We start from the raw sequence: 24,967 nt of genomic DNA on the forward strand, positions 1-24,967 counted from the left end.
TTGGAAATAAGGCATTCTCACATTGATTTGTACTAGGGCTTTTTTGCAGCTAACTCTGTGAGCTTTCCAATTAGTTTGCAGATATTTTATGATTGTTACTGCCCATTTCACATATTGGCTGTCTTGTCCTGCCAATGAATATTTAGCTGATGACGGATTGGATACCACGTGGCCAGCATCCTATTCGTTTGATGTGACCTTAGTCATTGGTCTGTTAATCCGAGGGAATGGCAGATCAATGCAGAAAAGCAATTTCCTATACTGGTGGATTAGAGAAATGTTCAAAAACACTGACGGATTTTACGTAGGAAGTGATAGGCTTGAATGGAATAAGTCCTAAAAACATGCTGCTAGATACTTTGGCAACGGAGTCGGAAGAGTACCCTAGCGTTGTTCGGCGGACCTCGCTACATGGAAAGGCACTGGAAGTAATGTTGAGTCGAAAGGAATCCTTTTATCGAAAACATCAGGCTATCACCTACAATTTTCTTGAACGGCCCAAAACAAAAAAAGCAATGATATACCATTCATTTGTGTAAGTCTTAACCGACATAAAACCATATTCAATGCAGTTGCTTACAACCATTTCTTTCCTAATTTTTTCGAAATCTAGTGCTGCCATTAAATATATCAGCAGATTTCCATTTTTTTCATAAAATTAGCAATAGGGGTAAAAAGAGGGTTTTAATAAAAAGTACAAAATAATTCTAGGGCACTAGTTGAATTTATTTTTCTGCCATTAAAAGCACCAACTCTCGCCCTAAGACATGTTTGGGTAAGAGAGGTCTAGATTAAACACATTAACTTTAAAGAAGCCTAAATTCATTAAAACAGGTGTAACTTGAACCCGTTAATATGTAAGTGTATCTTCCCCTTCTTATGGATTCAGAGTAATTGGGTTTTTTGACAGCATAATTTATTTTTGCATACTGAATCGTTATAAAATCTAGGAGAGGGATCTATAATGAAATGTATATTTCACCTTGATTGTTTTTAACCTTATATTTATGGGTAATTTGTGCAGGCTTTTCATTTTATATGCCAAATTTTCATGAAGTAGGATTTGGAGGATGTAGCGGAAAATCTAGAGTTATTATTTTTGGTAGGTTATGCCACCACTTTGATGCTACTCACTAAAGGATGCCTTAGAAACCTGGTTGATTTAGTGTTTCATTTTCTTCCCGGAAAATGTGCTTACTAATGACAGGATTTAAAAGAATTTTCCCTACTTTGCTGCTTACTGAGATAGAATTTATTTCCTTCATGAGACCCTTCATATTTGCATAAGTATTATTCCAAATATGCAACACAAATTTTTGTACCTGTTCCTCGACTCTTAAGCATATCCTTGCTTTTTATCGGTTTACTTACAGCATTGCTATTTAATGAGCTTAGGATAACCTCTTATATTAATGTTGCTGTTAAAGAGATTGTAATACTAATTTAGGCTTGGTTGTTCACAGGGCAATCAGTTCAAATGTTGTTTAGTCGTGTAGAGACATATTTGGAAAAACTACGATCCAACAGCTTGCCTTGAGATTTTTCTTTCAATTCGACGATTGCTCGCGCCTGTTCATCCTTTTGCCGCGATGCAAACACTGGTAGGCAGCCTAAAGCAAACTTTTCCTCAAATTTCCTTATAACGGAAAAGATTTTTTAATGGGGTCGGAATATAGGACGAGATCAAAATCACCAGACCTTATACACAGGCATTCGAACTCACTTTAAAATTTAAGTGATTTTCCACTGTGCTGAAGATGCCAAATATGTCGATTTCAGTACAAGTTAACACTTACAAATGTGTGATCATAATGCATATAGAGTTTGCCTGTTTACCCTTTTGTTCATTAAAAACCCTCTCATTATACCATGGTTAACTTGAAATGATGCATACTTCATATTCCTTGAGAATGCTGCTTGGTTTCTCAGGCTCTCACATTAACTTTATTATCTTGTAGATTTGCATCGGTACTCGCTTGTCTTATAACCAGTGTTCTTTCAACCATCCAGGAGTTCACTATGGCAGCATCCAGGGCCCTAATATACATGGTAAGCATGTTGTACTCAATAAGCTTCATGACTGCCTGCCTCGATAAAGAAATCAAACATTTATGGCTACTCATAAAAGAGGACGTATTCAAATTATGTCTAAGCGAGAATGCTTGTGTCCGCCAAAAACTTATTTCCAGGCCACTTCAAAATAAATAGTCAGCCTTCAAAAAACTTTACTTCTTCAGATTTTATGTTTTTACAAATTTGGGATTAACGTCATTCAATCCAGACTCTTGACTCTTTCCTAAAAACTTCAATTATAATTTCTGCGTAGCTAAAGCAAGTAGTACAATTGTTGTGCAAAAATAAATTCAGCAATTGGTTATGTGTCAAGAAATCTAGGCGAAGAAACTGGCCCAAAATGCATTCTTTTTTTCCTAGACTAATTGTGTTGATATTTTTCAAAAGAATTTTACTTGCTTTTTACCGGTTTTTAGTAGAGTATTTCATCTGTCTGCATTTGTCGTTGTCAGCAGATTTTGATTTTCCATTCCATATATCCCTTTAGGTCGATCAGTCCAATTAGGCAATTCGATTTTGCTTCTATTCTTTGTCTGCATTTTCGGAATTAGCTTTTTTCTATCCAGTGAGATTGCTACATTCATTAAGTCTCGAAGTACTCACCGATTTAATAACAAGTATTGCGCATTTGTACATTCATCATATCTCCTAAAGATCATTTAATTTTCCAGAAAAGCAATATTTTTCCTTCGTAATCCACTTTATGTAAATAGTATGTTACAAAGAGTCGGTGTAGCAATTTTTTGGTGGGGTACAAATGCAATTTAATTTTATACAGCTTTGTTTGATGCTTGCCTGAAGCCACAGTTTGCAAGGGGGACGAAATATCCGCGCGTGCTGAGTATGGGCAAATAAGGGGATTAATCCTGCCTTCCCCATAATTTCACCTCGTGTTCCAGTTTATCTTAGGTATTCTATAGTGCACAGTCTTTTCAGGTCCCCAGTTAAATCGTATGCTAAAGTTTGAGTTGTTTTATTTATTATTCGTGACCTTCTTATAAAAATGATGAATCCCGGCCGCTTTGGAGGAGCAGATTAATTAGCTTTGCACCAGAAGAATAAAAAGGTCAGCTTTTGTCATAGGCAATAAAAAAGAGCAGACTTTTCCTCTGTAAATATTATTGGCACAAATAGTTGGAAATTCTATTCCCATGTTTTCTTTGGCATCAGCTACAGTTTATAAAAGTTTGTATTTTTGACTTTTGTCGTTAAGTGGTTTCGACCGCTATTAAATTAGTTCATTCTTACAATTTCTAGAAGTACAACAAATTTATGCAGCACTTTGCCAATGAGAGCTATAAAGACTTAGTCAATGGGTCTGAATGGGTATGGAATTAATTTGCTGTAAAAGAGGCCTTTAGCGTTACGAGCAGCGGGACACTACATAAATCTGAATGCAAAATCTTTTATGATTGGATTTGAATGGCGTCAAAAGCTTTAGACCTTTTCTCGGCCTCTAATACGTGGCAAAGGTGAAATTGCATTGTTTGAATCTATCCCACCTAGTAAAAGTATGCACCTGTAAGCATTCATCTTACATTTCAAAATAAAGTTTCCGAGCTTGTTATCTTGAGCTATTCTATGCCAATAATTGGATGGCACCAACTTTATTTCGAGATAGTAAGACTTAATTCAAGTGCCACTTAGTCTTTAAGTAGATTGGTATTGTCTAGCACCACCCATTATTTTTTTTGCCAAAACATTGGTTATGTGAATTATTTGTTCTTTTAACTGCATAATCTCTACTTAAAATCACAATCAGATAAAATTACTGGATTGAGCATTTCGCCTAAGTGTCAGAGGTAATGGACTTATCATACCGTAGGTTACGCAACGTAGGTTACCGTATAGTATGCATTAATTTTGATTGATTTTTTTGAAAACAGTTTCCCTCGTGCATAAGCGAGGCCTTGCGAGAAGTGATAAGGTTCCTCGCGGTAAACAAGGTCGATACCGAGTACAAGAGATGTTGTACGTTAACAAGTTTAAAATTCTTAAACTCTCTGAGTTTTCTTACAGAAAATGTCAATTTTAGGAGAAATTAATGTTGTTTTCCGTAAACTGATTCATGGTTTTATTTCACAACATGTCTTATACAGTTCCAGTCTAAAAGCGATATTTTTTTTGTGATGCTTAGAGTCATCACGCATTGGCTTAACACTGGGCTATCTCGAAGTCTCATCAACACGTTATGTTCAAAGATATATTTTAACTTTGCAAATGCTGGTTATTTATCGGCACGTGGATCTAAGGTTAATTCAGATCGCCTTTCACTTCCCGAATTTTTCATTTGTACTCTCCCTCAGCTGAAAATTTTATAACACCTAGATGTTCACATCATAAAAAAAAGTAAGCTAAGCCATGATAACTTATTGTGTCTTAGTGAGAACCTACTCTTTCTCTGGAAAAGCCCTTGATTAACTAAGAAGTGATTTGCACAACAAATAGTTTGGGAATTCTTTCGGCCTCAAAAAGAAGGCCATTCACTGTGGTCATCCAAGTAGCTAATTGCGCATTTTTGGAAAGCTGCTGCCGCCTTTTGGCTTTGCGCAACGCAGGTGTGCACGATCACTCTTTAGAATGGCAACAATCGCTAAAAAATACATCAGTTTTATTCATAGATCTGGCATTTACTGCCTTTCTCGAACGCATCAGGTTAGTGAGTTCGTTAACAAAGCTAGGCCAATTTAAAAATTGCCGATTTAAAACAGTAAATATCATTAGTACGAAAATATGTCGTATTCTCGTTTTCAAGCGGCCAGAATAAGTTTGGATTTCATAAGGCACCTAATTGAAACCAACCTACCAACAATACAATATTGTATTGGTTGAAATAATAATCCCTGCAGTCTACAAATCTTTCCTAAAAAGGCAGGAGACTGATGCGGAATCTATTTAATGGGGCATTTTGTATACAGAAGCAAAGAAATCTAGCCCTAGGCACTTCACCTACCAACTCACTTTTATTTCCTACTTGTCGAGTACACATGTAACTGTCCAAAGCTAAGAAAAAGCGGAACCGGGGAACACGAAGCCTGGGGGCAAAGTAGCATTTTTCTTCCTCATCTTAAAGCATAAAACTTTTCTCATGCAAGTGTGGTGAAGGTATGAGACCTTATTTTGTTTAGTGAGAATACGACTTTATGCCGACTGAATTACCAGACCTGAGTGTTTCCAGGAGTACTTACACACACACACACATATACGACTGCACAACACCAAGGAATGGTGACAATCACTTGGAAAAGAAGCATCAAGGGAGTACGGAGGTTGGGGATGGGAGTGGAGTAGTGAGTTCAAATCCTCTGGCCAGTATCTTTTGTGGTGTGAGGCATAGGATGTTGCATTGTCTTACAGGACTAAGAATGGGGTGCTCTGCCGACTCATTCACCAGTCTTAGGTGTTTTCAGGGGTTCTCCTCACACACTCTCCACTTGTACGTGGTTGCATCGAGTAGACAGATCGCAGCCGTAATTGTTTGGTCTTCAGCAAGTGACCAAGTCTTAGTGAACAACTCCGTCTTCAGTCCACCACGCATGCACGCACTCACATATACAAAGCACCGGGCTTGGATGCGAAGTGGTGCCCCAGCAGTGAGGGGTGGGTAGTGGGTCGTTTGAGCATGACCAATGACACACCTGTTTGCTTAACGGTAAAATGCAAAAGCCGTTCCTCATCACAGGTTGTTCATTTGTCCACCCAGTCATTGGTTCATTTATTAGTTCATTCAGTCCAACAGGCAGTCGGCAAGCAAGCTAAAAGTGGTGCTTTTATGTGGTGTGTGAAAAAAAAGGGAAGAAGAGCAAATTGATAGTCTTGGAAGTCTGGCATAGAGTGCCCACTCACCTAGGCTGCAGCATGACTTTCCCTTTGCAGTTGATGCATATGTAGACGAGTTGTCTCATTACTCACCTCAAGCATTACTGAACGACACGTCATTCTCTATTCCAGTCAAGAATAGTGAGTCCGCCTGAATGCAATGTTTTTCTCTTTGAATGATTTATCACAAGGACGAATGCAGTTTTGCAAACTACTTCTGAATTGCGTGTCCTGCTGCCACACCTTCTGCAGATGCTATACGAAGTAAGCGAGAGACTACTGCAGCATCGGAACTAAGTCAAACTTGTTGGGTTCGCAAAGGAGGCGAATTTGAGTCGTTTCCATCAGCTTTGAGTGGCATGTTATGGGGAATCAAAGTGATAGGCGAATGGTGCCCAGCATAATAAAGCGTGGTGGTAGACGCGTGCGTAGTCATGCTTTGAATGCGTAAAATCAATTGCATGCACTTGACAAGATTTTATAGGTTCCGACAGGTCATGCTAGCCAGCTATACCGAAAATCGCATAGACTTTAGTTTACCAAATAAAAATATTTACATTTCTTCTTTTAGGAACTGGTGCTGCTTTTTTGGTTTTTCATTGAATACATTGTACGAATGTGGAGCGCTGGCTGCAGGCCACGATACCAGACTTGGAGAGGGCGTCTTCGGTTTGCTAGGCGTCCCTTCTGCATCGTGGGTAAAGCCATTTTAATCCACCCCACATAGGCACAAATTGTCCACATTAATCAACATGACTACACATGCGTCTGGGACCAATTTATCGCCGTCCTTTTCTAAAAAACATCTTTAGCAATACTTACTTTTAGATTTAGCGGTCAAAACGATATGTAATATAAATGCCTATCAAATGATATTTTGCAACCTAGACGAATATACTACGCAAAATTTAATTTGGGGAGAATAGCATGCTTAGCCTGTTAATGACAGTTTTGATATGCACAATCTTGGAACTGTAAATATGCGCTAAATTTATTTTCAGTTAAAGAGTTGTGTTGTTTAATTTGCTAGCAAATCCATTTGCACTCTAGCAGCAATATTTTTAATATCTGAAAAAAATAAGCTAGACATTTAATAATTTTGTGCTTGCTTGAATCACTTTGTGTAAAAAATCAAAAGTTAATCCCGTATTGTTATGGACCACGAGATGTTCTCGAAAGTTAACGGCGGCACTGATTCCTAAATAGATGCCATTATTAAAAAAATAGCAAAAGTAATATTCTTTGGTAAACCACTGAAAAGCTTTTCTCCCACCATTTAAGGAATTAATGTAGAGCGAAACTTCTGCTGCTTCACGAAACTCCAACACAATTTGGTAAAAGTGGTTTTCTCCCACTTTCATTTTTTTCATCGCAGTAGAAATAATAGGGACGCTAATGACCCAACCGACTAGCTAGTGAAGTGTTAATTAGGAGTTGGATTAAGTGGACTTTATGTTTACTGCTTGACCCTATAGTTCAAGCACAAGGGTTTCTACATTTTTTGAACTTCAAAAATGTTCTGATGCTTAGCTCCCATCAGCAATTTGATAAAATAAGCTGATGTCTATTTCTCTCAAATTTATTAACCATAGAATTAAAAGTTTTATCATGCTTAATAACTATGTGATATGTTACTTCATCAACTCAGGGTTATGTAGTCGTTTAAGTGAAAAATTTGTTAGGCCAAACTTTGCTTTAAAACTCAATGGAGGCTTTGGCTAGCCTTCTCTTCTGGATATTAATCTCAGTAAAATAAATTTAATTACCAGATTAAGATGTTATGTACGACTGGACACCTTTCCGTTGATCTCACTACCTGCCGCCATCAATCATCAAGGGAGCAAGGTGGTGTTAGTCTCTGGGCTATTAGCGTATAAAAGCAATAAGACCGATATAATATATTCATGCAAAACGGAAGATTATACCTGATCGTGTCATAGTCAAAGAATTGGCGGGAAAGTGGCTTCATGGTGTCAATTGGAACACCATCACTGCGAATGGAATGAAGCTTAATGCTTTCACAGACAAAAATTAGTTGTCGTGGGAATCAATTCAGTGATCATCTATTGCCGAGGCACCTTTACCGATAATGTAGTTCTATGGGAACACAAACAAATCCCATCCATCTCTTGATAGATGTCCTTTTATTATTTGCTACACAAAATGTTTCATGACACATAAATGAACTAAGAAATAACTCAGTAATGGCCTATCAACTAGCCTAAGAAACGTTGACAATGAAAACTGGCACTTCGCACGCACCAGCTCAAATTCACTGTCCAGTCTTGTCCATAGTTAATTGCTGTGCTATTATTTACTAAATGGGGGAAGTTGCATAGGAGATGTGAGCTAACTTGGGAAATTCTCTTTCTTGATTACACAGACATCATTCTAATCGTGGCCAGTGTGATTGTAATTGCGAGTGACAATACAAGCAACGTATACGCGGCAAGTGCTTTGCGTGGCCTTCGATTCTTCCAAATCTTACGAATGATTCGTGTCGACCGAAGGGCAGGATCATTCAAACTTCTAGCCTCAGTTGTATGGGCCCATCGTCAGGTAGGACTTTGAAAGCTTCGTCCAATATACTAGAGACCGGGTTATAAAACTTGAGTAACATTTTTATTTCCTATGAAAAACGAAACTAACAATATGAACTATATTGGTGGTAAAGAGAAGTAGAAATTGGAAAATAAAAATATTGCTAATGGTTATAAATTGACCTTTTAACTGTACGGTACGGCTTTCTATTCTTAGTTAATTTGGAGAAGTTTATAGGCAGACAACACAACTATTCGCCTAATTTGCTAACTTCATGGTTTGGCTTTGGTATCTTACGGAAACAAGCGATTTTGAAATAGATTATTTTGTGTTCCAGGCGTTAATAATTCATATATTTTCATGTAACTGAAAAGTACACAACTTCTTTTTGCCATAAGTTGGATTGTGAATTCATGGCCTGTAACTAAATATCAACCTAGTAATGAACCCTTAAAATGATGTTCACAAGACTCCACGACTCATTCGGGAGAAAATTTGAATACTAGATTATGCTCAGTCTTTCCTGATTCGGTTCTCATATTACAAATTCCATTTTCGGTTCTTGTATTTGAAACGAACTCATGATGGGGGAATGTTTTCCCACCGACACCTCTTTGAGGTGATATGAAAGTTTGTAAAATTTGCTGTTTTTAATTCAATACCCTAATGCTACGAAATTTGATTGAAACTGGATGTACCGTCGATTTTTCTAGATCTTCTCAAAAACTCAAGTCTATGTGGCCATCCCGGTGGAAGTATGCGATTGAGTAGTAGCAGAAACAATAATTCAAGTGATCTCTTGCACATGTCTTCCAGCTTATTATCGTGCAAATCACGAGTGACGTAGATGAAAACTGCTCTATCGATGTCAATTAAATTCATTATGAGCAAAAGAAATGTAGGCAAAGTACTTCTGCTGACATTTTCTCAAATATATAGCCTTGTCAGCGTATTCCGATTTTTAAAGACTTCTTGCCCTCTAGGTAGTCTAAGTAAGTTTTTAGCGTTAGCGTTGTCTTAAAAGCGCTTTCGTATACTTCTGTTTACACTAAAGCATGGCACAACTTTTGCAAATAATAGATTAATCCTAATAATGGTAAATTTTTACATTTATTTTAAAGCACTCATATAACTTTTAGGGCTGGAGTTCATGAGTGATTGACCAGTTGAGGGGGACGTTGTCCGTGCATAACTTTGCATTGACCTATTTAAGGGAACCTTGAGAAAACAACAACATTTGTATTTGAATCAATACCACTTCTCCATTTATAAAAACTCATTTTCGGTGTTTTTGTATTTTAACAGGAACTCTTCACAACAATGTACATAGGCTTTCTGGCACTTATTTTTGGTTCGTTTCTCATTTACTTGGTGGAAAAAAAGGACAACAGGAAAATCCAAAGCTTTGCGGACGCTCTTTGGTGGGGCATTGTGAGTATCACAGTGAACACCTTATTGTCTAAGAAATTGAATATCTTTCAGATCATAGTGCTACACTTTTAATTTTACTGTATGAGCAAGAAGAATTCAAAAATAGCTGCCCATGCCCTAGCTCTAGCGGTATCAACAAGAACATATGCAAGAGAGTAGGGTTACTACTAAGCCACGCATTCCTCTCCCTTAAAAAAAATTAAAATTGGTATTGTAATCACAATTCCAGTAATTTTGTAATTCCACTCTACCTTTTTCGCCCATATCCTTAACAAAACTTTGGATTATGTTACTTCCTTAGCGGCTTCAATGGCTTTGTACTATACACCTATTTTTCGTCAGTTCCCATTGAATGTAACTGTTTCATAACAAATGTCTCATCGTATTGCAAGGTGGGTGATCGCTTTGAAAATCAAATGCATTTTATAGCGAAAATGTTGAGCGTTTAACCCCTCTGTTGGACCTACTTGCGTGGAAGCACGTCTTTGTGAGCCTCGTTCACATACAAAGTGTTCCTTTGGGAACGAAAATGTAGCTTTATGAGATATTTCTCAAAACCACTAAAATTTTCAGGAAGAGCTTATTTAAATGTTTAAAAATGACAATTTTGCTTATGGTAATTGCGCATTCTTCCTAAAAGAAAAAACTTATAAGAACGTTGCTTTGCATTGCCAAAGAAATTTGGGAGTGAAATTTATTCGGAAAGGACAGGAGGAAATGTTCATTTTAACATCAAAAGACCGTTAAATCTAGCGAAATAGTTGTAAGGCTATCGGCTGATTCCCTTTATTTCAACCCCTCATCGGTGAGTCAATATAAATGTTTCTATCGTCAAAAAGACTTCTAATGTTATTTTCAAATAACCATACGAACGTTTTTTTGATTTACATCTATTTTTCAAGTCCCTATAAAGTTCGCTGGGTTTTCCAGACAATGTACAATGCCAGTTAAATGCGACCTACAGCAGTTTAAGGCGCTATAGAAAGTTCTTTTTATTAATTTCTGGAGAAAAACCTTGATATTATTAAGTGTTACTTCAGATAACGCTTTGCACTGTCGGTTATGGAGACGCGGTACCAAAAACTTGGATAGGGAAAATTATTGCGGCTTTCTGCGCCATTGCTGGAATATCCTTCTTCGCCCTTCCTGCCGTAAGTCACCGACATCTTTGCAAACTCTAATCAAACTGACTTGTTGTGTGGAAGCATTAAATATGCATATTTTGCCTCGTCAATTTAAAGCTAATTAACCAATTTCACCTACAGACCGGGTTTTCTGGCGAATCATAACCACAATATACCTCCAAATTTTTGCTTCGTGTTCAACAAAGGAATTCTTTAAAGGATAAACGGAGCACGATCAAATCACTTGGGTTACTCAAGATAAATTATTGAGTGATTTATGTATTTTGGCACACTAACCTAACACGTAAAAGGTTTAAAACCAATACACTTTTAAAGAAGGCTGATGCCAATGATAGACTGTTTGTTAACCTCAGGGCATACTGGGTAGTGGATTTGCCCTGAAGGTGCAACAGCAACAACGCCAGAAGCACTTGATTCGAAGACGCATACCTGCCGCTACTCTCATCCAATGCATGTGGCGCTGCTATGCTGCCGACAAACAGTCCACTTCCGTCGCCACATGGAATATTTACACACCCCAAACTATCATCGATCCCTTGTAAGCGCACCAATTCTTGGGTATTTTAGTTTGGAAACGTGTTCAGCATTTTATTCAGGGAATATAAATTACGCCAGTTTGGCGGTTTGCTTACTTTTGCTGGGTAAGTAAGAAGTGATTTAAAATCATCAAGGCCAGAGATTGAGAAAAAAATAACACCAACTGTAAAGCAAAAAGTCACTAGAAGCAATTGTTGTGTGTGATCCTCAAGGCACTTTTAGTTGCAAAGTTGCCCCATGAACGAATGAGGTAAAATACCATGGAAGGCCTACGTGCTAAGTGCAGTGTTAAAAGTGCTTCATAAAATTTCGTGATCATAAAAATTTGAATCCACTGCATAAGAAAGTTGAGTAGTTTCCTTAAAGTTGTCAAAACGCAAAATTATCTGTGCTCATCCTTACGTCTGCATAAGCAGAGCATGTAACCAACTGACTGAAGTCTTTAATGAACAAAATAATCTGTGCTTTAGTGCGTAACTTAATGTAAGCCTACTTTGGCTCTGTAAGTCCTATCGTGTTTTTTCGTTTTTAATATACTTGTATTTACATATGCAACATTGTTTGCGGATGCTTATGCAAGTTGAACATCATATCCAAAAATAAATTTATCTCTCTTACTTGTATCACCCGCACTTTACCATTAAAAAATGACGTTGAAAAAATGTATTTTAATGGTTGATCTTTTAAAAGCTCATTAAGTTACTCAACCTTAACTAATGTAGACTTCGCCTCTAAGGCTAATTCTTACCCATATACAAAAGATACGTTAACACGAGAATTGTTCCTATTGTATTTCTGGATATGTATGACCCCTGTTTTACGTTTAATGCGTATCATTTGAACGTATGCGAGAAAGTTGGTAAGGGAAACATACTTTTCGTTTGTTGCTGCACAAAAAATCACTCAAAGTTTACTAGACGCTCAGCGGTATTCTCAATTAGCAATAAGTTTATCATGATCCACGACTTCCAAGTAGAGTTGGGCAACTGTTGTTGGTTTCTGCCTGAAAAGTTGTAGTATACGAAGGCCAAATCCTCAAAAATCCCTCAAAAGCCATTTGGAAATTCTTGAAAACTTGAGTAAAACTCTGAAGTTTGTTTCAATGGTCCCAATGTCACATTTCATTCCAATTGCTGAAAATAACAAAAAAACTTTAATGTTGGTAATCCCACTAATTTATTTTAGGTAATATAGAATGATGATTAACTTTGCTAATGACGGTGAACCCAAGCGTCTTCTGCTAGTTTACTAAGTTTTCTAAATACGCCTCTATGATTTAGCAATTTCCTAGCCTTTTTGTAAGACTAAATTCATGTTATGTTTTTTATGTCACATGTAATATAAATCGCGCAACAACTTTCCCTTCTTTCAGTTTTTATTTCACTGAGCGCAAGGGGTCCCCGTCTTTCATATCCAAAACTTGCGAAACTAGCCTAGTCCATGGACAGGGACAGATGGTGTGATTACACAAACTATTCTCTTAAAGACAGCTATTAAGTGCAATTGTATTTTTGTTCTTGTTAACATTCTGAGGCCATTGAACGACGTGTTTGTTCCCCTTGGTACACATACAACCGCACTTCGAATACAAAAACTAAACAATTCTCTTGAGCAATAATTTCGTTCCTATTTGTGGTTCCATTGAAACAATTGCTAGTTTGAAATCGTTGGTAAAACGCTAGGCAACAAACAAAGGCAATTAAGTTAGTTATTACCACCACATCCCTCAAGAGTGAGCAATGGCAAATAAGGAGTGACGTTCTTTGTGCTGAATTTGGTCAAAAATGAAAATGACGATTTGTTCCTTAAGGCTTTATTTGATTCGTAGAAGTATCCTGAAATTCCCCACAATAACCTTGCGCTTATTGTCATGTTTTTAATTAAAGATAAATTCCTCAAATAATTCAATAGTACTTGCTTTGATCGAAGGACTATTTGGAATGGAGGACTATTTGTTGGAAGGGAAGGTATTTGAACAAGCGGTATTTTGCTTGCAGGTTCCAGCCAACGGGGTCAATTTCTGAGCGAAGTGGTTTTGGGCGATTCGGTCAGCGTCTTTCATCGATTAGAAGGAAAGCTGAAAAATTAAAAATTGGAAATACAGTTCCGGGAAGTGGTCTAAGGCCAGCTCTGGCACAGGCCAATCTTTCATTCATCTTACCATCTCCACTTACCGGGAGGGAAGGCAACCACTTAAAATCACTTGAATACGCTCCCACACCTTCGGCTCCTGTTTTACTTAGGAAAGTCAAATCAGAATACAAAATTGACGATAGCCGAAGAAAGTTTGTATCAGCGCGGTGAGTCAACATGCCTTCCAACTTAGTTATTCAGCGGGAAAATGGTTGTTGGTAAGGAACGATTAGTTGTATTTTGTGTCTATTTCATTTATGGTCTGTGAACGCAATGTTGGATGCTTTGATGCGATTTATTTTTTCTATCTCTTGTTGCAAATACATGCTAAATCTGCGCACTCTACGTTACCGTTGCATGCAGATTATTCTCTCAGAAATATTGGTTAATCTTCTTCTTCTAAGGCAATTAATGCAAGTAATGGTTTTAAGGAGCATGTCTGACCGGAAATTTCTCACCATGTGTTATGTTTTTCGAAGCGTTTAGCTTATTTTTTTAGAATTAGGCAGTTTATGGTCAGTGTTTCGCAGCACCAAATGTTATGAAAATCATGCTAGGAGTTTTACATTTTATAATTAATAAAATCTGACCTTGGTGATGAAGTAAACTTCTTTGAAATTATGCTATAAAAACAGAAAACTTTTTCTTAGAAAAATAATTGCTAATAAAGGATATTTTGGTTTTCTTGAAAGACCCATTGAAGTGCACTTTAACCTTTACTAACAAAGCCTTACATCTGTGAGGTCGAACTCAATTCAAGTGCCTGTGGCTATTCTTCACCTTGAGTAAACTGTCTTCTTTGTCACTTACATTTCCACCTGTACTACCCTTATTCCAAACACTTCATTTTACTGAAAACACATAATTTAAAGCGACAGAAAATGTAAATAGTTCTGACTTTCGGTTATTAATGTTTTGTGGAGTACAATGACAGCGTATCGAAAGTATGGACTGCGACTTACTGTGATCACTATTTCCCGATTCTAGTCAAAAGGACACCTCAGCACCACCGGAAAACAGCGATAGCGTGATTACTCCAGATTCAAGCGACGGTAAGTCTTTTTGACTTTGCTAAATAGGAATATCGGTAACTGACAGCAATGGTAGGAGCCAACTACTGTGTGGCTACAGGCTGACTTGTAGTTATTGTGGGCACTCACGCACCCATCTTATTTCTTTTTCTAAAACTGTAAACAAACTAAATGAACTTGCCTCCGAATAATTTACATTATCACTCTTAGAGTATCACCACTTTCTCGATGGGAGCACTCATGCGCGATGTTCCATACAGGACGGCATCAACCATTTGTCATAGTTTTGGCATTGGACGATTACTTCAGCCTTTATCGTCGCAATATCCTACTAGGTGTATAAACTACAAATTGATGGTGAATAAGCATTAAATTTATGCAAAGCTGTGCCATTTTTACATCATAATGTAATTTTTAGATTTTCGCTCTTGTTTTAAATTTGTATTAATAAGTCCGGAAGTAATAATACGCGCGGGCCATCAAGGGTTGAAGTTGAAAATAAAGTGCTTCATACTTTTTCTGGGCATCCCTAACCTTTTGCGGGCTGTTTAATGCATATCGTCGATTTTCGCGCCTGATTTAATCCCTTAACAGTAGACATTAAAAGGTTTCTCTGTCGGCATGCGAGATACTAGTTTTTTTTTAAGTGACAGATATCATTTTCGTATTTGAGACAATCTACTATTCAAACGCCTACTGTACAGATGATCATCGGTATTTAGTGGAATTTTTTTCAAAAGGCATAATATGAGTCTTTCAAACGCATTAAGTGTGTGCGAGTGTTACACGGTAAATAGACATTACCACCGGTAACTTTACCCCTTCGTGCAGACGCGTATCCGGGTGTTTAATTTCACCTCCGCGAGTAGTCTGAAAATTTTGCGAGTAAGAATTACAGCATTTTTAACTTTGTATCTCACGATTCTGTGTAATATATTTTCCTTTGAACTTCACTTTGTGTCTATGATTGGGGTGGAATGGGAACGTGGGTTATCTAAGCGATTTGACATCAGGACACTAGGCAAACACTCTTCTATCTCTTGCATATATTATGAAACGAACTCTGTCAAGCATTTAACAAACTGAATATTTCCAATGAAGCCATAAAGTGTTCACGAATTATGACTTTATATTTCTTGAAACTGTGTTTTAATGCAAATATGCATGCATCATTGTCAGTTCCTTTAGGAGGTTCATTTCATTTTCGCACCACACTGGATTGGATTTGTTGACATTTTAACTCATTCATTCATACTTTCCTGCCCCTTACTGCAAGATTTTCACACCATGAGTTGTATTTTTTTAAACTAATACGGCCTATGTTATTTTGAAGCTTGCTTCTCTTTCTAAGATGGAATGTTTTCCTCTTCTGTCGCCTTTCTACTGAGATCGACTTACTAGAGATGTAATACACTCCACTAATTCCAGTAATAAGTACTGACTAAGACTACACATTTGTCTTCGACTGTGTATTACTTTCAGTACTTATTTAATAGAGCTTCAACCTTTTAGTCTGCTAAATCAAAGGAGATTCATTAGGTCATGCTTAAGCGTTGAGGGGAATAAACGACATCACACCAAGTCACGCCCACTATAAAGTATCGACTTTCGTTGGGAATAAATCTTATCAGAATAAACCTGCAGATTAAAAATTTGGTATACGCGTTCGAATTATTAGCATGAAGTTCTCACAATTTTGCTGAAAACCATAAGCCGAAAATAATGGCCGGATTTGCAAGCATAAATGTCATGCAAACCTATTAGCCTAAATGAAAATATTCAATAAATTACTTTATTCTGGCTAACTCCATCTCTGCTTGCTTCCGATCACCCCTCACTCCTGTGCACTTTGCATCTAAACTGGCACTAATTCATCGGTGGCGAATTAATATGCATTTTTCCCTAAATCTCGCGCATTTTTATTTTCTGCTGAATTTTCGACTTCTCAGATCAGAGTGACAGCTCCTCGTCACAGGGTAGAGCTCTGGAAATGGTCAGCCCGACAGAAGCACGTGAGAGGAGAATGGGAAACTACTACCTAGAAACAAGCCGCCCATTAACTGAAAATGACAAAGTTGTCATCCGGGTGATCCGCAAAATCCGGCTCTATGTCGCAAGACGGAAGTTTCGCGAGGCCCTTCGACCTTATGATGTCAAAGACGTTATTGAGCAGTATTCTGCCGGACATTTGGATATGGTTTCGAGGGTGAAGATACTTCAATCACGGCAAGTTTTCCTTTTTTCTCAAATAGGTCTGGTATGCTTCATCCCTTCGGAAATATTTTACATCACTGTTTCATGCATCCATCGCAAGCCCAAATCCAGATATAGAAATAAAGCATTGTTATGGTAAAAGGGGGCGAATGGTTCATTGGGATATGCGATAGATTGAAATCTTTTCAAAACTCCGATACTCAAATGAAGTCTGTGTGGTTCTTAAAACCTAACCATTAAGAATCCGAATTGCTCCATGTAATACCGCTTGACCGCCGTCTTAAACAAGTGGCACTCCTAAAAATCAAAACAATCCTACAGATATTTCATGGAACGAGCTTGAGTTGAGTTACCTTATTTTTAAGAAATCCAAATAAAAACTAGTTGGGCACCCAAATTTCCTCAGTACCCTCATAAATGTACAAAATCCTTATTCATGGATTAACTTTTAGAAAAGTCATCTTTCTGTCAATATACGCAAAGCCTTTTCGAACCAATCTGTTGACCTTTGGGAGTAAATTGTGCTCTTTTACTGTAATTTACTTCTAGTATTAAACATAAGTGTCTCATAGTCCATGATGGAATCCATTTTTAGAAAAACCTTGGAATTTTTATTGTAGAGCACGCCCATACAAATGATAAACTACATTTGAAGTGAAGTAAATCGCACCATTTGCCCCTCTCCGAATTCACATCCGCGTAATCGCGCTTTACCAAGTATTCAAATTATCGCAAATGCAATCAACGGCACTCAAATGTTGTTGGCAATCACATTACACCGGATTTTAATATCTAGTATTACGAGTCTCAGACAAATAAATAAACCAATCTTCTCACAAACGTGCTTCTTCAACAATTTAGAGGGTTGCGCACATTAGTGCTGATTCTTAAACTTCCATATCTGTTCACATCTTACGGATGTATAAGAGTTAATTCAGAATCACCAAAACTGTGCGAATTTTCGCGGCTAATTTGAAATAAGTTTTGCCCGTTTAATGGCAGCTTTAGACGTTAGACTCTGGTGTTTGTGTTTCATATTCCGGTGCGACTAACTTTGTTTTGCTTAGGTAACTACAATGCCTTGAGAATTTGTTTTCTTTCACTACAATGGCCTTATTAACTGCAGTTTACTGTCCATTCAGTAAACTTTTAAGTAACTTTTAATGTGACCATTTTATTTTATATTTTATTTAAACCGCATTCCATCCTGGTGTATAACACTCATTAGAATTGATCATTAGTGGGTCACCAAATCTTTAAATTACAAATGAAAGTAAGTTGTTTCTCATTTTAGAGTCTGCCATTATTATTCCATCCCCCGCAACTGTAACAAAACTGTTTTGTGTACTGGATGTACGCCCTTACTGACATCTCAATTTTTCAGACTAGATACCATCCTCGGACGACAAGGTGGCAAATCTCCGACCGCTTACAATTCTCACATCAGTCTTGCAGCTCGCGTAGTTGGAATAGAGTCTAGCGTTAGTTCCAACTTCATTGTCATCTCATAAATATTCCTCATCTGTTTTATATAAATGTGAGTGGTCATCAAGTGGGTGGTTGAGGTCACATTCAGTAAAGAAGTGTGGATGAAAAGTTTCCTAAATATTATTACTAAAGATAGTATCCACAGCTAATTTGAGCGCCAAATTTTTTTAATGTTTTTCGCTTTTATCACCGCAATAAACCCATAGAAAGAAACTTAAAAGTATTCCAAAAATCCCATAATTGCCACGTCTTAAACTACACCCAATAAATGAATAAATCTCATTACTCTAGATCTTAGCACTTTTTCATATTATTTACATTTAACACTACTTGTTTAAAGACTCCAACACTTTTTAATTCATTTGCTACCTTAGATTAGCGCTTCTAATACTTATTCATGGTCAGAATGTTATACGTCTAGGCGATTTTATTGGACGTATTAAGAAGAGCTTCTGTGCAGGGTTAATCAAGTATTTTGTTTTGGGATAGAAACGAAGAATCAATTATGAAATGCCTAAATTGCTGCTTTGTTGACGTATCTTCAAAATTAAAACATTTAATTTGCTTTAACTAATGCTTAAACCTTTGCTTTATTACAGTGGGAAACGTGGTACATATGATGCTGCATCTAAAATTGCCTTATCAACCTATCAAAACTGCCGGCCTTCTGTAAATCTCTATGCAGTTTAATCGTTTCAAGCCTTCGTAATCCATATTGCTTTTGGGTTAGGATCAGAGGCTTTAAATGCACTTCTTAATTTTCTCCTCGTAAACCTTCTTCATTTATTCAAGTTTCTGAGACCATTTTTTTAAGTCCTTCAAGTACTTTCCCTTACGAATGCTTATGGGAACGTACTGTTCGTATTCTGAGGTGATTTTCGGTCAGATCCCAACGTTCTGAGCATTGAGAATATGACAGCTGCCCTTATATAATGTCTTATTTAATGGCACCTCTAAAGAATTGTGGAAGCTTTGCATAAAATCTTCAACTTTGTCGTTGTTCTCAGGCGTTAAGCCGATGCTTTTTAAATAAAATAGACACCGGAATAGTTTTCTGTAACTTTGATATTATATTATGACTGCAACATATTGCCTTAACGAAAATGTGACAATTACTGGATTAGTTTATGGAGCAATGAAGGCTTGTTCGTGTCACAGAGCAACCGGATTTAAAGTGACGCTTTTAGACATTACTTAGTGCCTATGTTGTGACGTAAATATTTAGAGCAAACTCCTGTTAAAGTGTATTTATCACTCGTTCTTCGATTCACTGAGGATTTTTCTACTTCCTATCCCCTTCTCCGTCGTATATCAATCCATTTCCACTTTTGAGTCCTAATGCTTACGAGATTTTTCAACTTTTTTTAAAAAGTATGCATTTTAAGGCAAATACCCAACCCTAGTCATGACAAGTCTGTTTGACCGGAGCAATTGCTTGCCTAAATGCGCATCCGACCATTACGATATTTACCAGTCGCATAGGATTTCCAGCAACATGTGTAGTTTTGATATTACAGTGTTCCATGCAATGTGTGTTATTCAAGTGCCTGATGTGGGGTTGTTTTGCTTGCGGGTGGCTGACACCATTGCACGCTAGCTCTAAAATACAGTACCATTTTCGCAAATTTGCCTTTTTCCATTGGTTTATTAACCCTGACCCCAGTCGCTGAGGCCATTTAGTCTGACAGGTAGACAGAGTTGATGGGTAAATCGGTATAATTATGACAGATACATATGCGTATCCATATTTGTTTAGCCGTATTTAAAGAAAACCATTGGAACAAGTACGCATTTTCCCCCACGCATGAAATACACCGATCAAAGGCGTTGCCATATTTTAATCGTATAATAGTATAGTTCATCTAATAAGTCATATCGATTTGAGGTACCGGAAAGACCCCACCATAGCCCGGGTTAAGCATACCGACGTGAGCCCGACAAGTGACTCACCACGCGCTCATGCTATCGCCAAATTTGGGCAAAATGCAGCCAGTCGAAGATATTAAATCTCGTCTCATTGCCACCTTCAATCCCTATTGGGAAGGGATGATCGTGCTTCGGCAAAGACCTTTTTTGCGACTAGCCGTCAATGTGTTTTTGAAAACTCGAAAAACAGAAGTAATTTTGCTGCATGGAAAGTGGAGATTTTTTAGTTAAACTATAGAGATTACTCTTGGTTCAACCTAAAGGAATGCGGTAAATCACTGCCATTTACTTTACTGCAATCGCTTCAAGAGCTTAAATTTTCTTTTTCTTGATCTTATCTCTGCCCTTTTTGATACATTAGATTTTGGAGCAATTGATAGATCGGTTCTATATTTTCTGCTTGGTACTTTCACCTATCATCGCAACAAGGTTAGCAATTTTTTTTCAGTCCCTCTGACCGTTAGTTAAATGTAACAGTTTATGGGATTACACCCATCAAAACCTGGATTCTTGTGTATGGTCATAATTTTCCACATTTTAATACATTTGACATGGGTTAATTTTGGGAGAAAGCGATTCTTAAAGTATTTTCTTATTGGTACTAGCGTTAAATCAAAACATGGTTAATTTTCTGTTATCATGTATGCTACACTTTTTCCACAATATATTGTCTTAGTCTAGCAACTACAGGAATATTTATTACTCGGGACTTGAGTAACAGGCACCTCATACATTGCCTTTTCAAACTGTTCGCACTTGTTTCATCTTTGAAAATTACATGTTGGTTCCAATTGACGAAAACAGGCTTTGTGGTAGGCAAATTGCAGAGCAAAAGTTCAAAAGAGTTATCTTTACTTTCATCTTCATATCCTTGTGGTTGGTTGCTGGCTTTTCAGAGATTCCTAGTGGACTTGGAAGTAGAGAGCACTTCGAATACACTTAAAATGAAGGCACGAAGAGCGCAGCGCTTCATAGTGTGCAGATTTAGAATAGGGTGCCCTTTCAAAATTTCATTTTTCAAAACAAGTTCCCCCGGTCGAAAATTTACTGCAGGTAGAGTAACGTGGTATTTGATGCCCTAGCAAGATTTGCCGCTGATAAGCTTATAGGCAGAAAAACCCTCTTCACTGTGACCTATTTTATTAATTTAACGTTAAAGTACATGCTTCGAAAATTTGGATACATAAAAACTGAGGTCAGCAGTCGAGACCTTGTTGGTACCTGTTTCGATACACAAGTACCTCAATTTTGGATGTCGCTGGTTTTTCCGTTGCCAAAAGAATGTACACGTACCGGACATGCAAGAAGTTTATGCAATTTTAGGGTAATACATTAACCCTTCCGCTGATGTTGTTTTGCCTAATAACTTTTTAATTTATGATATTCGCGTCCTTCTACATTTATTGCTCGGTGAATTTGCCTAGTGTTTCACTTGCTGAGGCCTTATTGGGGGAATAAATTATCTTGTGCAGTATAATTGTTTTGATTTCCTACAGAATGTGATTTTGGTGCTCGTGGCCGAAGCCTTTGTAGCTTTAGCCCATTTCTGACAACACTACAAACAGCAAGCACATCATTAACTGCCTCATTATCTACCAGTGTCTGCATCAGCATTTGTACGTATGCCTTTTCATTCATAAATAAAGGGGAAAGAATAAGCACGGATGAGAGCATTTCGAACTCACCTCTTCCACTTGGTTTATGACAATGTTTTCATAAGTCTTCGGAAAATCTTAATTTCCCTTATACTTCTATTTACTTCAAGTAAATTTTATACGCTCTAAATCCTATTCTATGGCACGCAATTCCAATGCTTTGATTTTGTTTTGATAATAAAAACAGGATAAACAGATGCTGTTCGTCCCACAGAAAGGTGATCCGTTAGTGTCTTTCTGCTGAAGTCCATCATTTACATAAACTTTGATATCGTGGTGGTCGTAATGAGGGAAAGTGTTTGCAGAAGTGTGAGAAATGGAGGTAATATGGTTTGAATGTAGGACAGGTTGGTACAAATGCGCTTTTTCATTCTTCAGATTCCAGACTGAACCTTGCAACAGTGACACCCCACGCCAAAAATTGGCCTTCACGCATTTGCATGACATTCATTCAGCCTTCCCCATTCTTCGTGACAATTTTCCATAACTTTGCAGCACTTTTAATACATATCCGAAACGAGAAATGCTATCTGATGTTTAATTGTATACTCAACCATTAAACAATGCTTTTTATATCTATGTGTTAATTTGATACTTTAAGTCAGACATATACAATCGAGTCGTGACCATATCAGGATAAACACGTGATAGTTTTCTGCAAAGTTCCCCTATTTCGTCATTACAGATGAAAAGTGTTTAAGTACCATTATCTAACCCATTTTTCACCCAATCCTTCGCTAAAAATCAAATGACCGATGCATTCAAGGGAAGTGCCTCCAATGGGAATTGAAAAATAATACTTAGTACAATTCAGTATTCTGCAGTTGGCATTAATTAGGCAAATATGTTTCATATTTCACGGTTTGTTATATTTTGCACTAACTGTTACTCAGTTAAACAGCTTTAATGCACTGGGTCTGAGTAACTCCTCTAAAATTTATTCAACTCCGATGGCGAGGAAGTACGAACTCAAAGTTTTAAAAATTCCTCCTAGGTAGTGCCGACTGTGATGTTTTCTTGCATGCGCTTTAAATCTTTCCACATCAGTCTAGTGGATTGAAAACCAAGCCTTATTGCCTTACAGAAGTATCTTTGCTTTTATGGCCAAAATTCCTCAACCGTGCATTAAACCAAGGTAAATATGAGGTAGTTCAAGTATTTTCAACGACGCGGCCACTAAATTTTATTATTCAGTTAATTAGAAAAAAGACAACTGTTCTATCACTGCGTTGAAGTGGTTTTTCATTATTGAATAACAATTTAGCAAGCTTTTGCCCATTCATTAGGAAGCACCTTGAACTTGAAGGACCATAATTAATGCTCCCGTTTTTTCAATATGCGTCTTCGAATACCACTTTCGTTTGCTATACAATTTCAGCTGAAGCGACTGGACAAGAAGATAGACATCGTGATGCAGTTATGCCAAAGTCTTGCGGGGCAGCGACCTCACACTGGCAGTCTTCCCCCTCCTGGTGTGGTTCCCCTATATGCTCATAAGCCTTCTCATCACAGCAGGGAGACGTCCTCTCGCGTATCTCTGCTCCGAACGTCCCTGAACCTCTATCCGGATCAAACGCGCTCCCACGAGGATCTATCCACCTCGCCGACCTCTTCGTCAACCCTCTGTCCTCCCTCCCCAGCTTATGAGCCCACCTCTACTTCCTCTAGACGAGGCAAACAGTCCGTCTCCTTTAGCTGCGAAACTGTTCTTCATCCATCTCGAGGGTACATTAGTCCCGAAGTGTTGGATGCGCAAGCTAGAGTAGAGAAGAGAATGAAAGGGGATGCAGGCCAGGGTAATCAGGAAAAGGCGGACGCAAGGAAGAGTCAGATGTTTGAGACAGAGGAGGACGCACTAAGCACAACCCACAGACCATTTCCCACTGCCGCTACCGTCGTTCTGCATCGACGCAAGAGTAGGCGAAGGAACACCTAAAGGCTGGACCAAGCTTTTTTACACTTTGCTTCTACTTTATAATCTTGACTTTATTTCTATTATCACATGACAACTCATCGGCAAACGTGTGAGTGTATGCACACTTGCTGATCAAAAGATTGTATTTTTAATACCTTAAAACAGAAGAAATGAAAAGATTACGGCGAATACTTCTTACGTATTGTAGTTAGGTCATCTATTGGAAGAATCGAAACAGCAGTCTTTATGGGAATAAATATCCAGAACCGTGTTTATATTTGTATCAGGTGATTGGGTAAATACATTTGCTTAGATTGTCCTCCAAGTACCCTTTTATCACGAATTTGTAAGCATTAATTATCAATAAGATGCCCTAACAATTTTTCCAAAACTGCTTACCATAATTAGGCTCGACATCATTACAATCATCAGTATTTCATGCAATAACTTCATCGCATGGGGTGCGTTGACCAATTTACAGGCCCCATAGGTCTGTAAATCGGAATCTTTAATGTTTAGACATTCCAAGTGTTTTATTAAATTGAGGGCTGTCTTACACATCACATACGAATCTCCCACTAAAAGGAAGTTCGAAAAATGAAGACTAATTACAGTATAGGACCATAACATTCGTAAATGACTGTAATGTCATGGTGGCTGCAAAGGCATAGTTAATTCTATGCGTTCACCCCAGATTGATCTCACTAGAAATTATGACATTCAGCTCCATTGAACAAAAATGTCAGCACTAACTAATTATGCGCTTGTTTAAAAATGAGGCGGATCTTTAACACCCATAGGATTATATGATATAAAAATTCAATTGTGAGCCCGGAAAATCGTCCTAAAATTTTTTTTTGTATCTGTGAATGAGCAAAATACATTGTGGAGGAAAGGTGATCAGCAACTTACACAAAAGTTTAGCATGCAGGAAACAAAACCTAAGGGCCGGGAATAGATGAAGTAACCGGCTAAAGATGAGCTTACACCAGGAAGTGGTGAACTGACACGATACATGCCTTAAGTCGCTAAGCCTATCGGCCATTACGGTTAATAACA

The 24,967-nt window shown here is 37.7% G+C and overlaps 1 protein-coding gene across 1 annotated transcript; it reads left to right on the forward strand. All coding sequences in view use genetic code 11, as the record gives it.

The window, feature by feature from the left end:
* Positions 1 to 767: 767 nt before the first annotated feature.
* On the forward strand, positions 768 to 23,929 carry EGR_05754 (Potassium voltage-gated channel subfamily KQT member 5; the record flags this gene model as incomplete). The annotated part of the gene is made up of 11 exons (XM_024495003.1): positions 768 to 775; positions 1,959 to 2,049; positions 6,464 to 6,590; positions 8,276 to 8,451; positions 9,739 to 9,864; positions 10,905 to 11,015; positions 11,363 to 11,547; positions 13,544 to 13,846; positions 14,667 to 14,731; positions 16,660 to 16,967; positions 23,372 to 23,929. 11 exons carry the CDS (start codon positions 768 to 770, stop codon positions 23,927 to 23,929), a joined length of 2,058 nt encoding a protein of 685 aa, XP_024350596.1.
* Positions 23,930 to 24,967: the final 1,038 nt, after the last annotated feature.

This window comes from Echinococcus granulosus (genome assembly GCF_000524195.1).
Source record: "Echinococcus granulosus chromosome Unknown EG_S00045, whole genome shotgun sequence".
NCBI classification, from domain to species: domain Eukaryota; kingdom Metazoa; phylum Platyhelminthes; class Cestoda; order Cyclophyllidea; family Taeniidae; genus Echinococcus; species Echinococcus granulosus.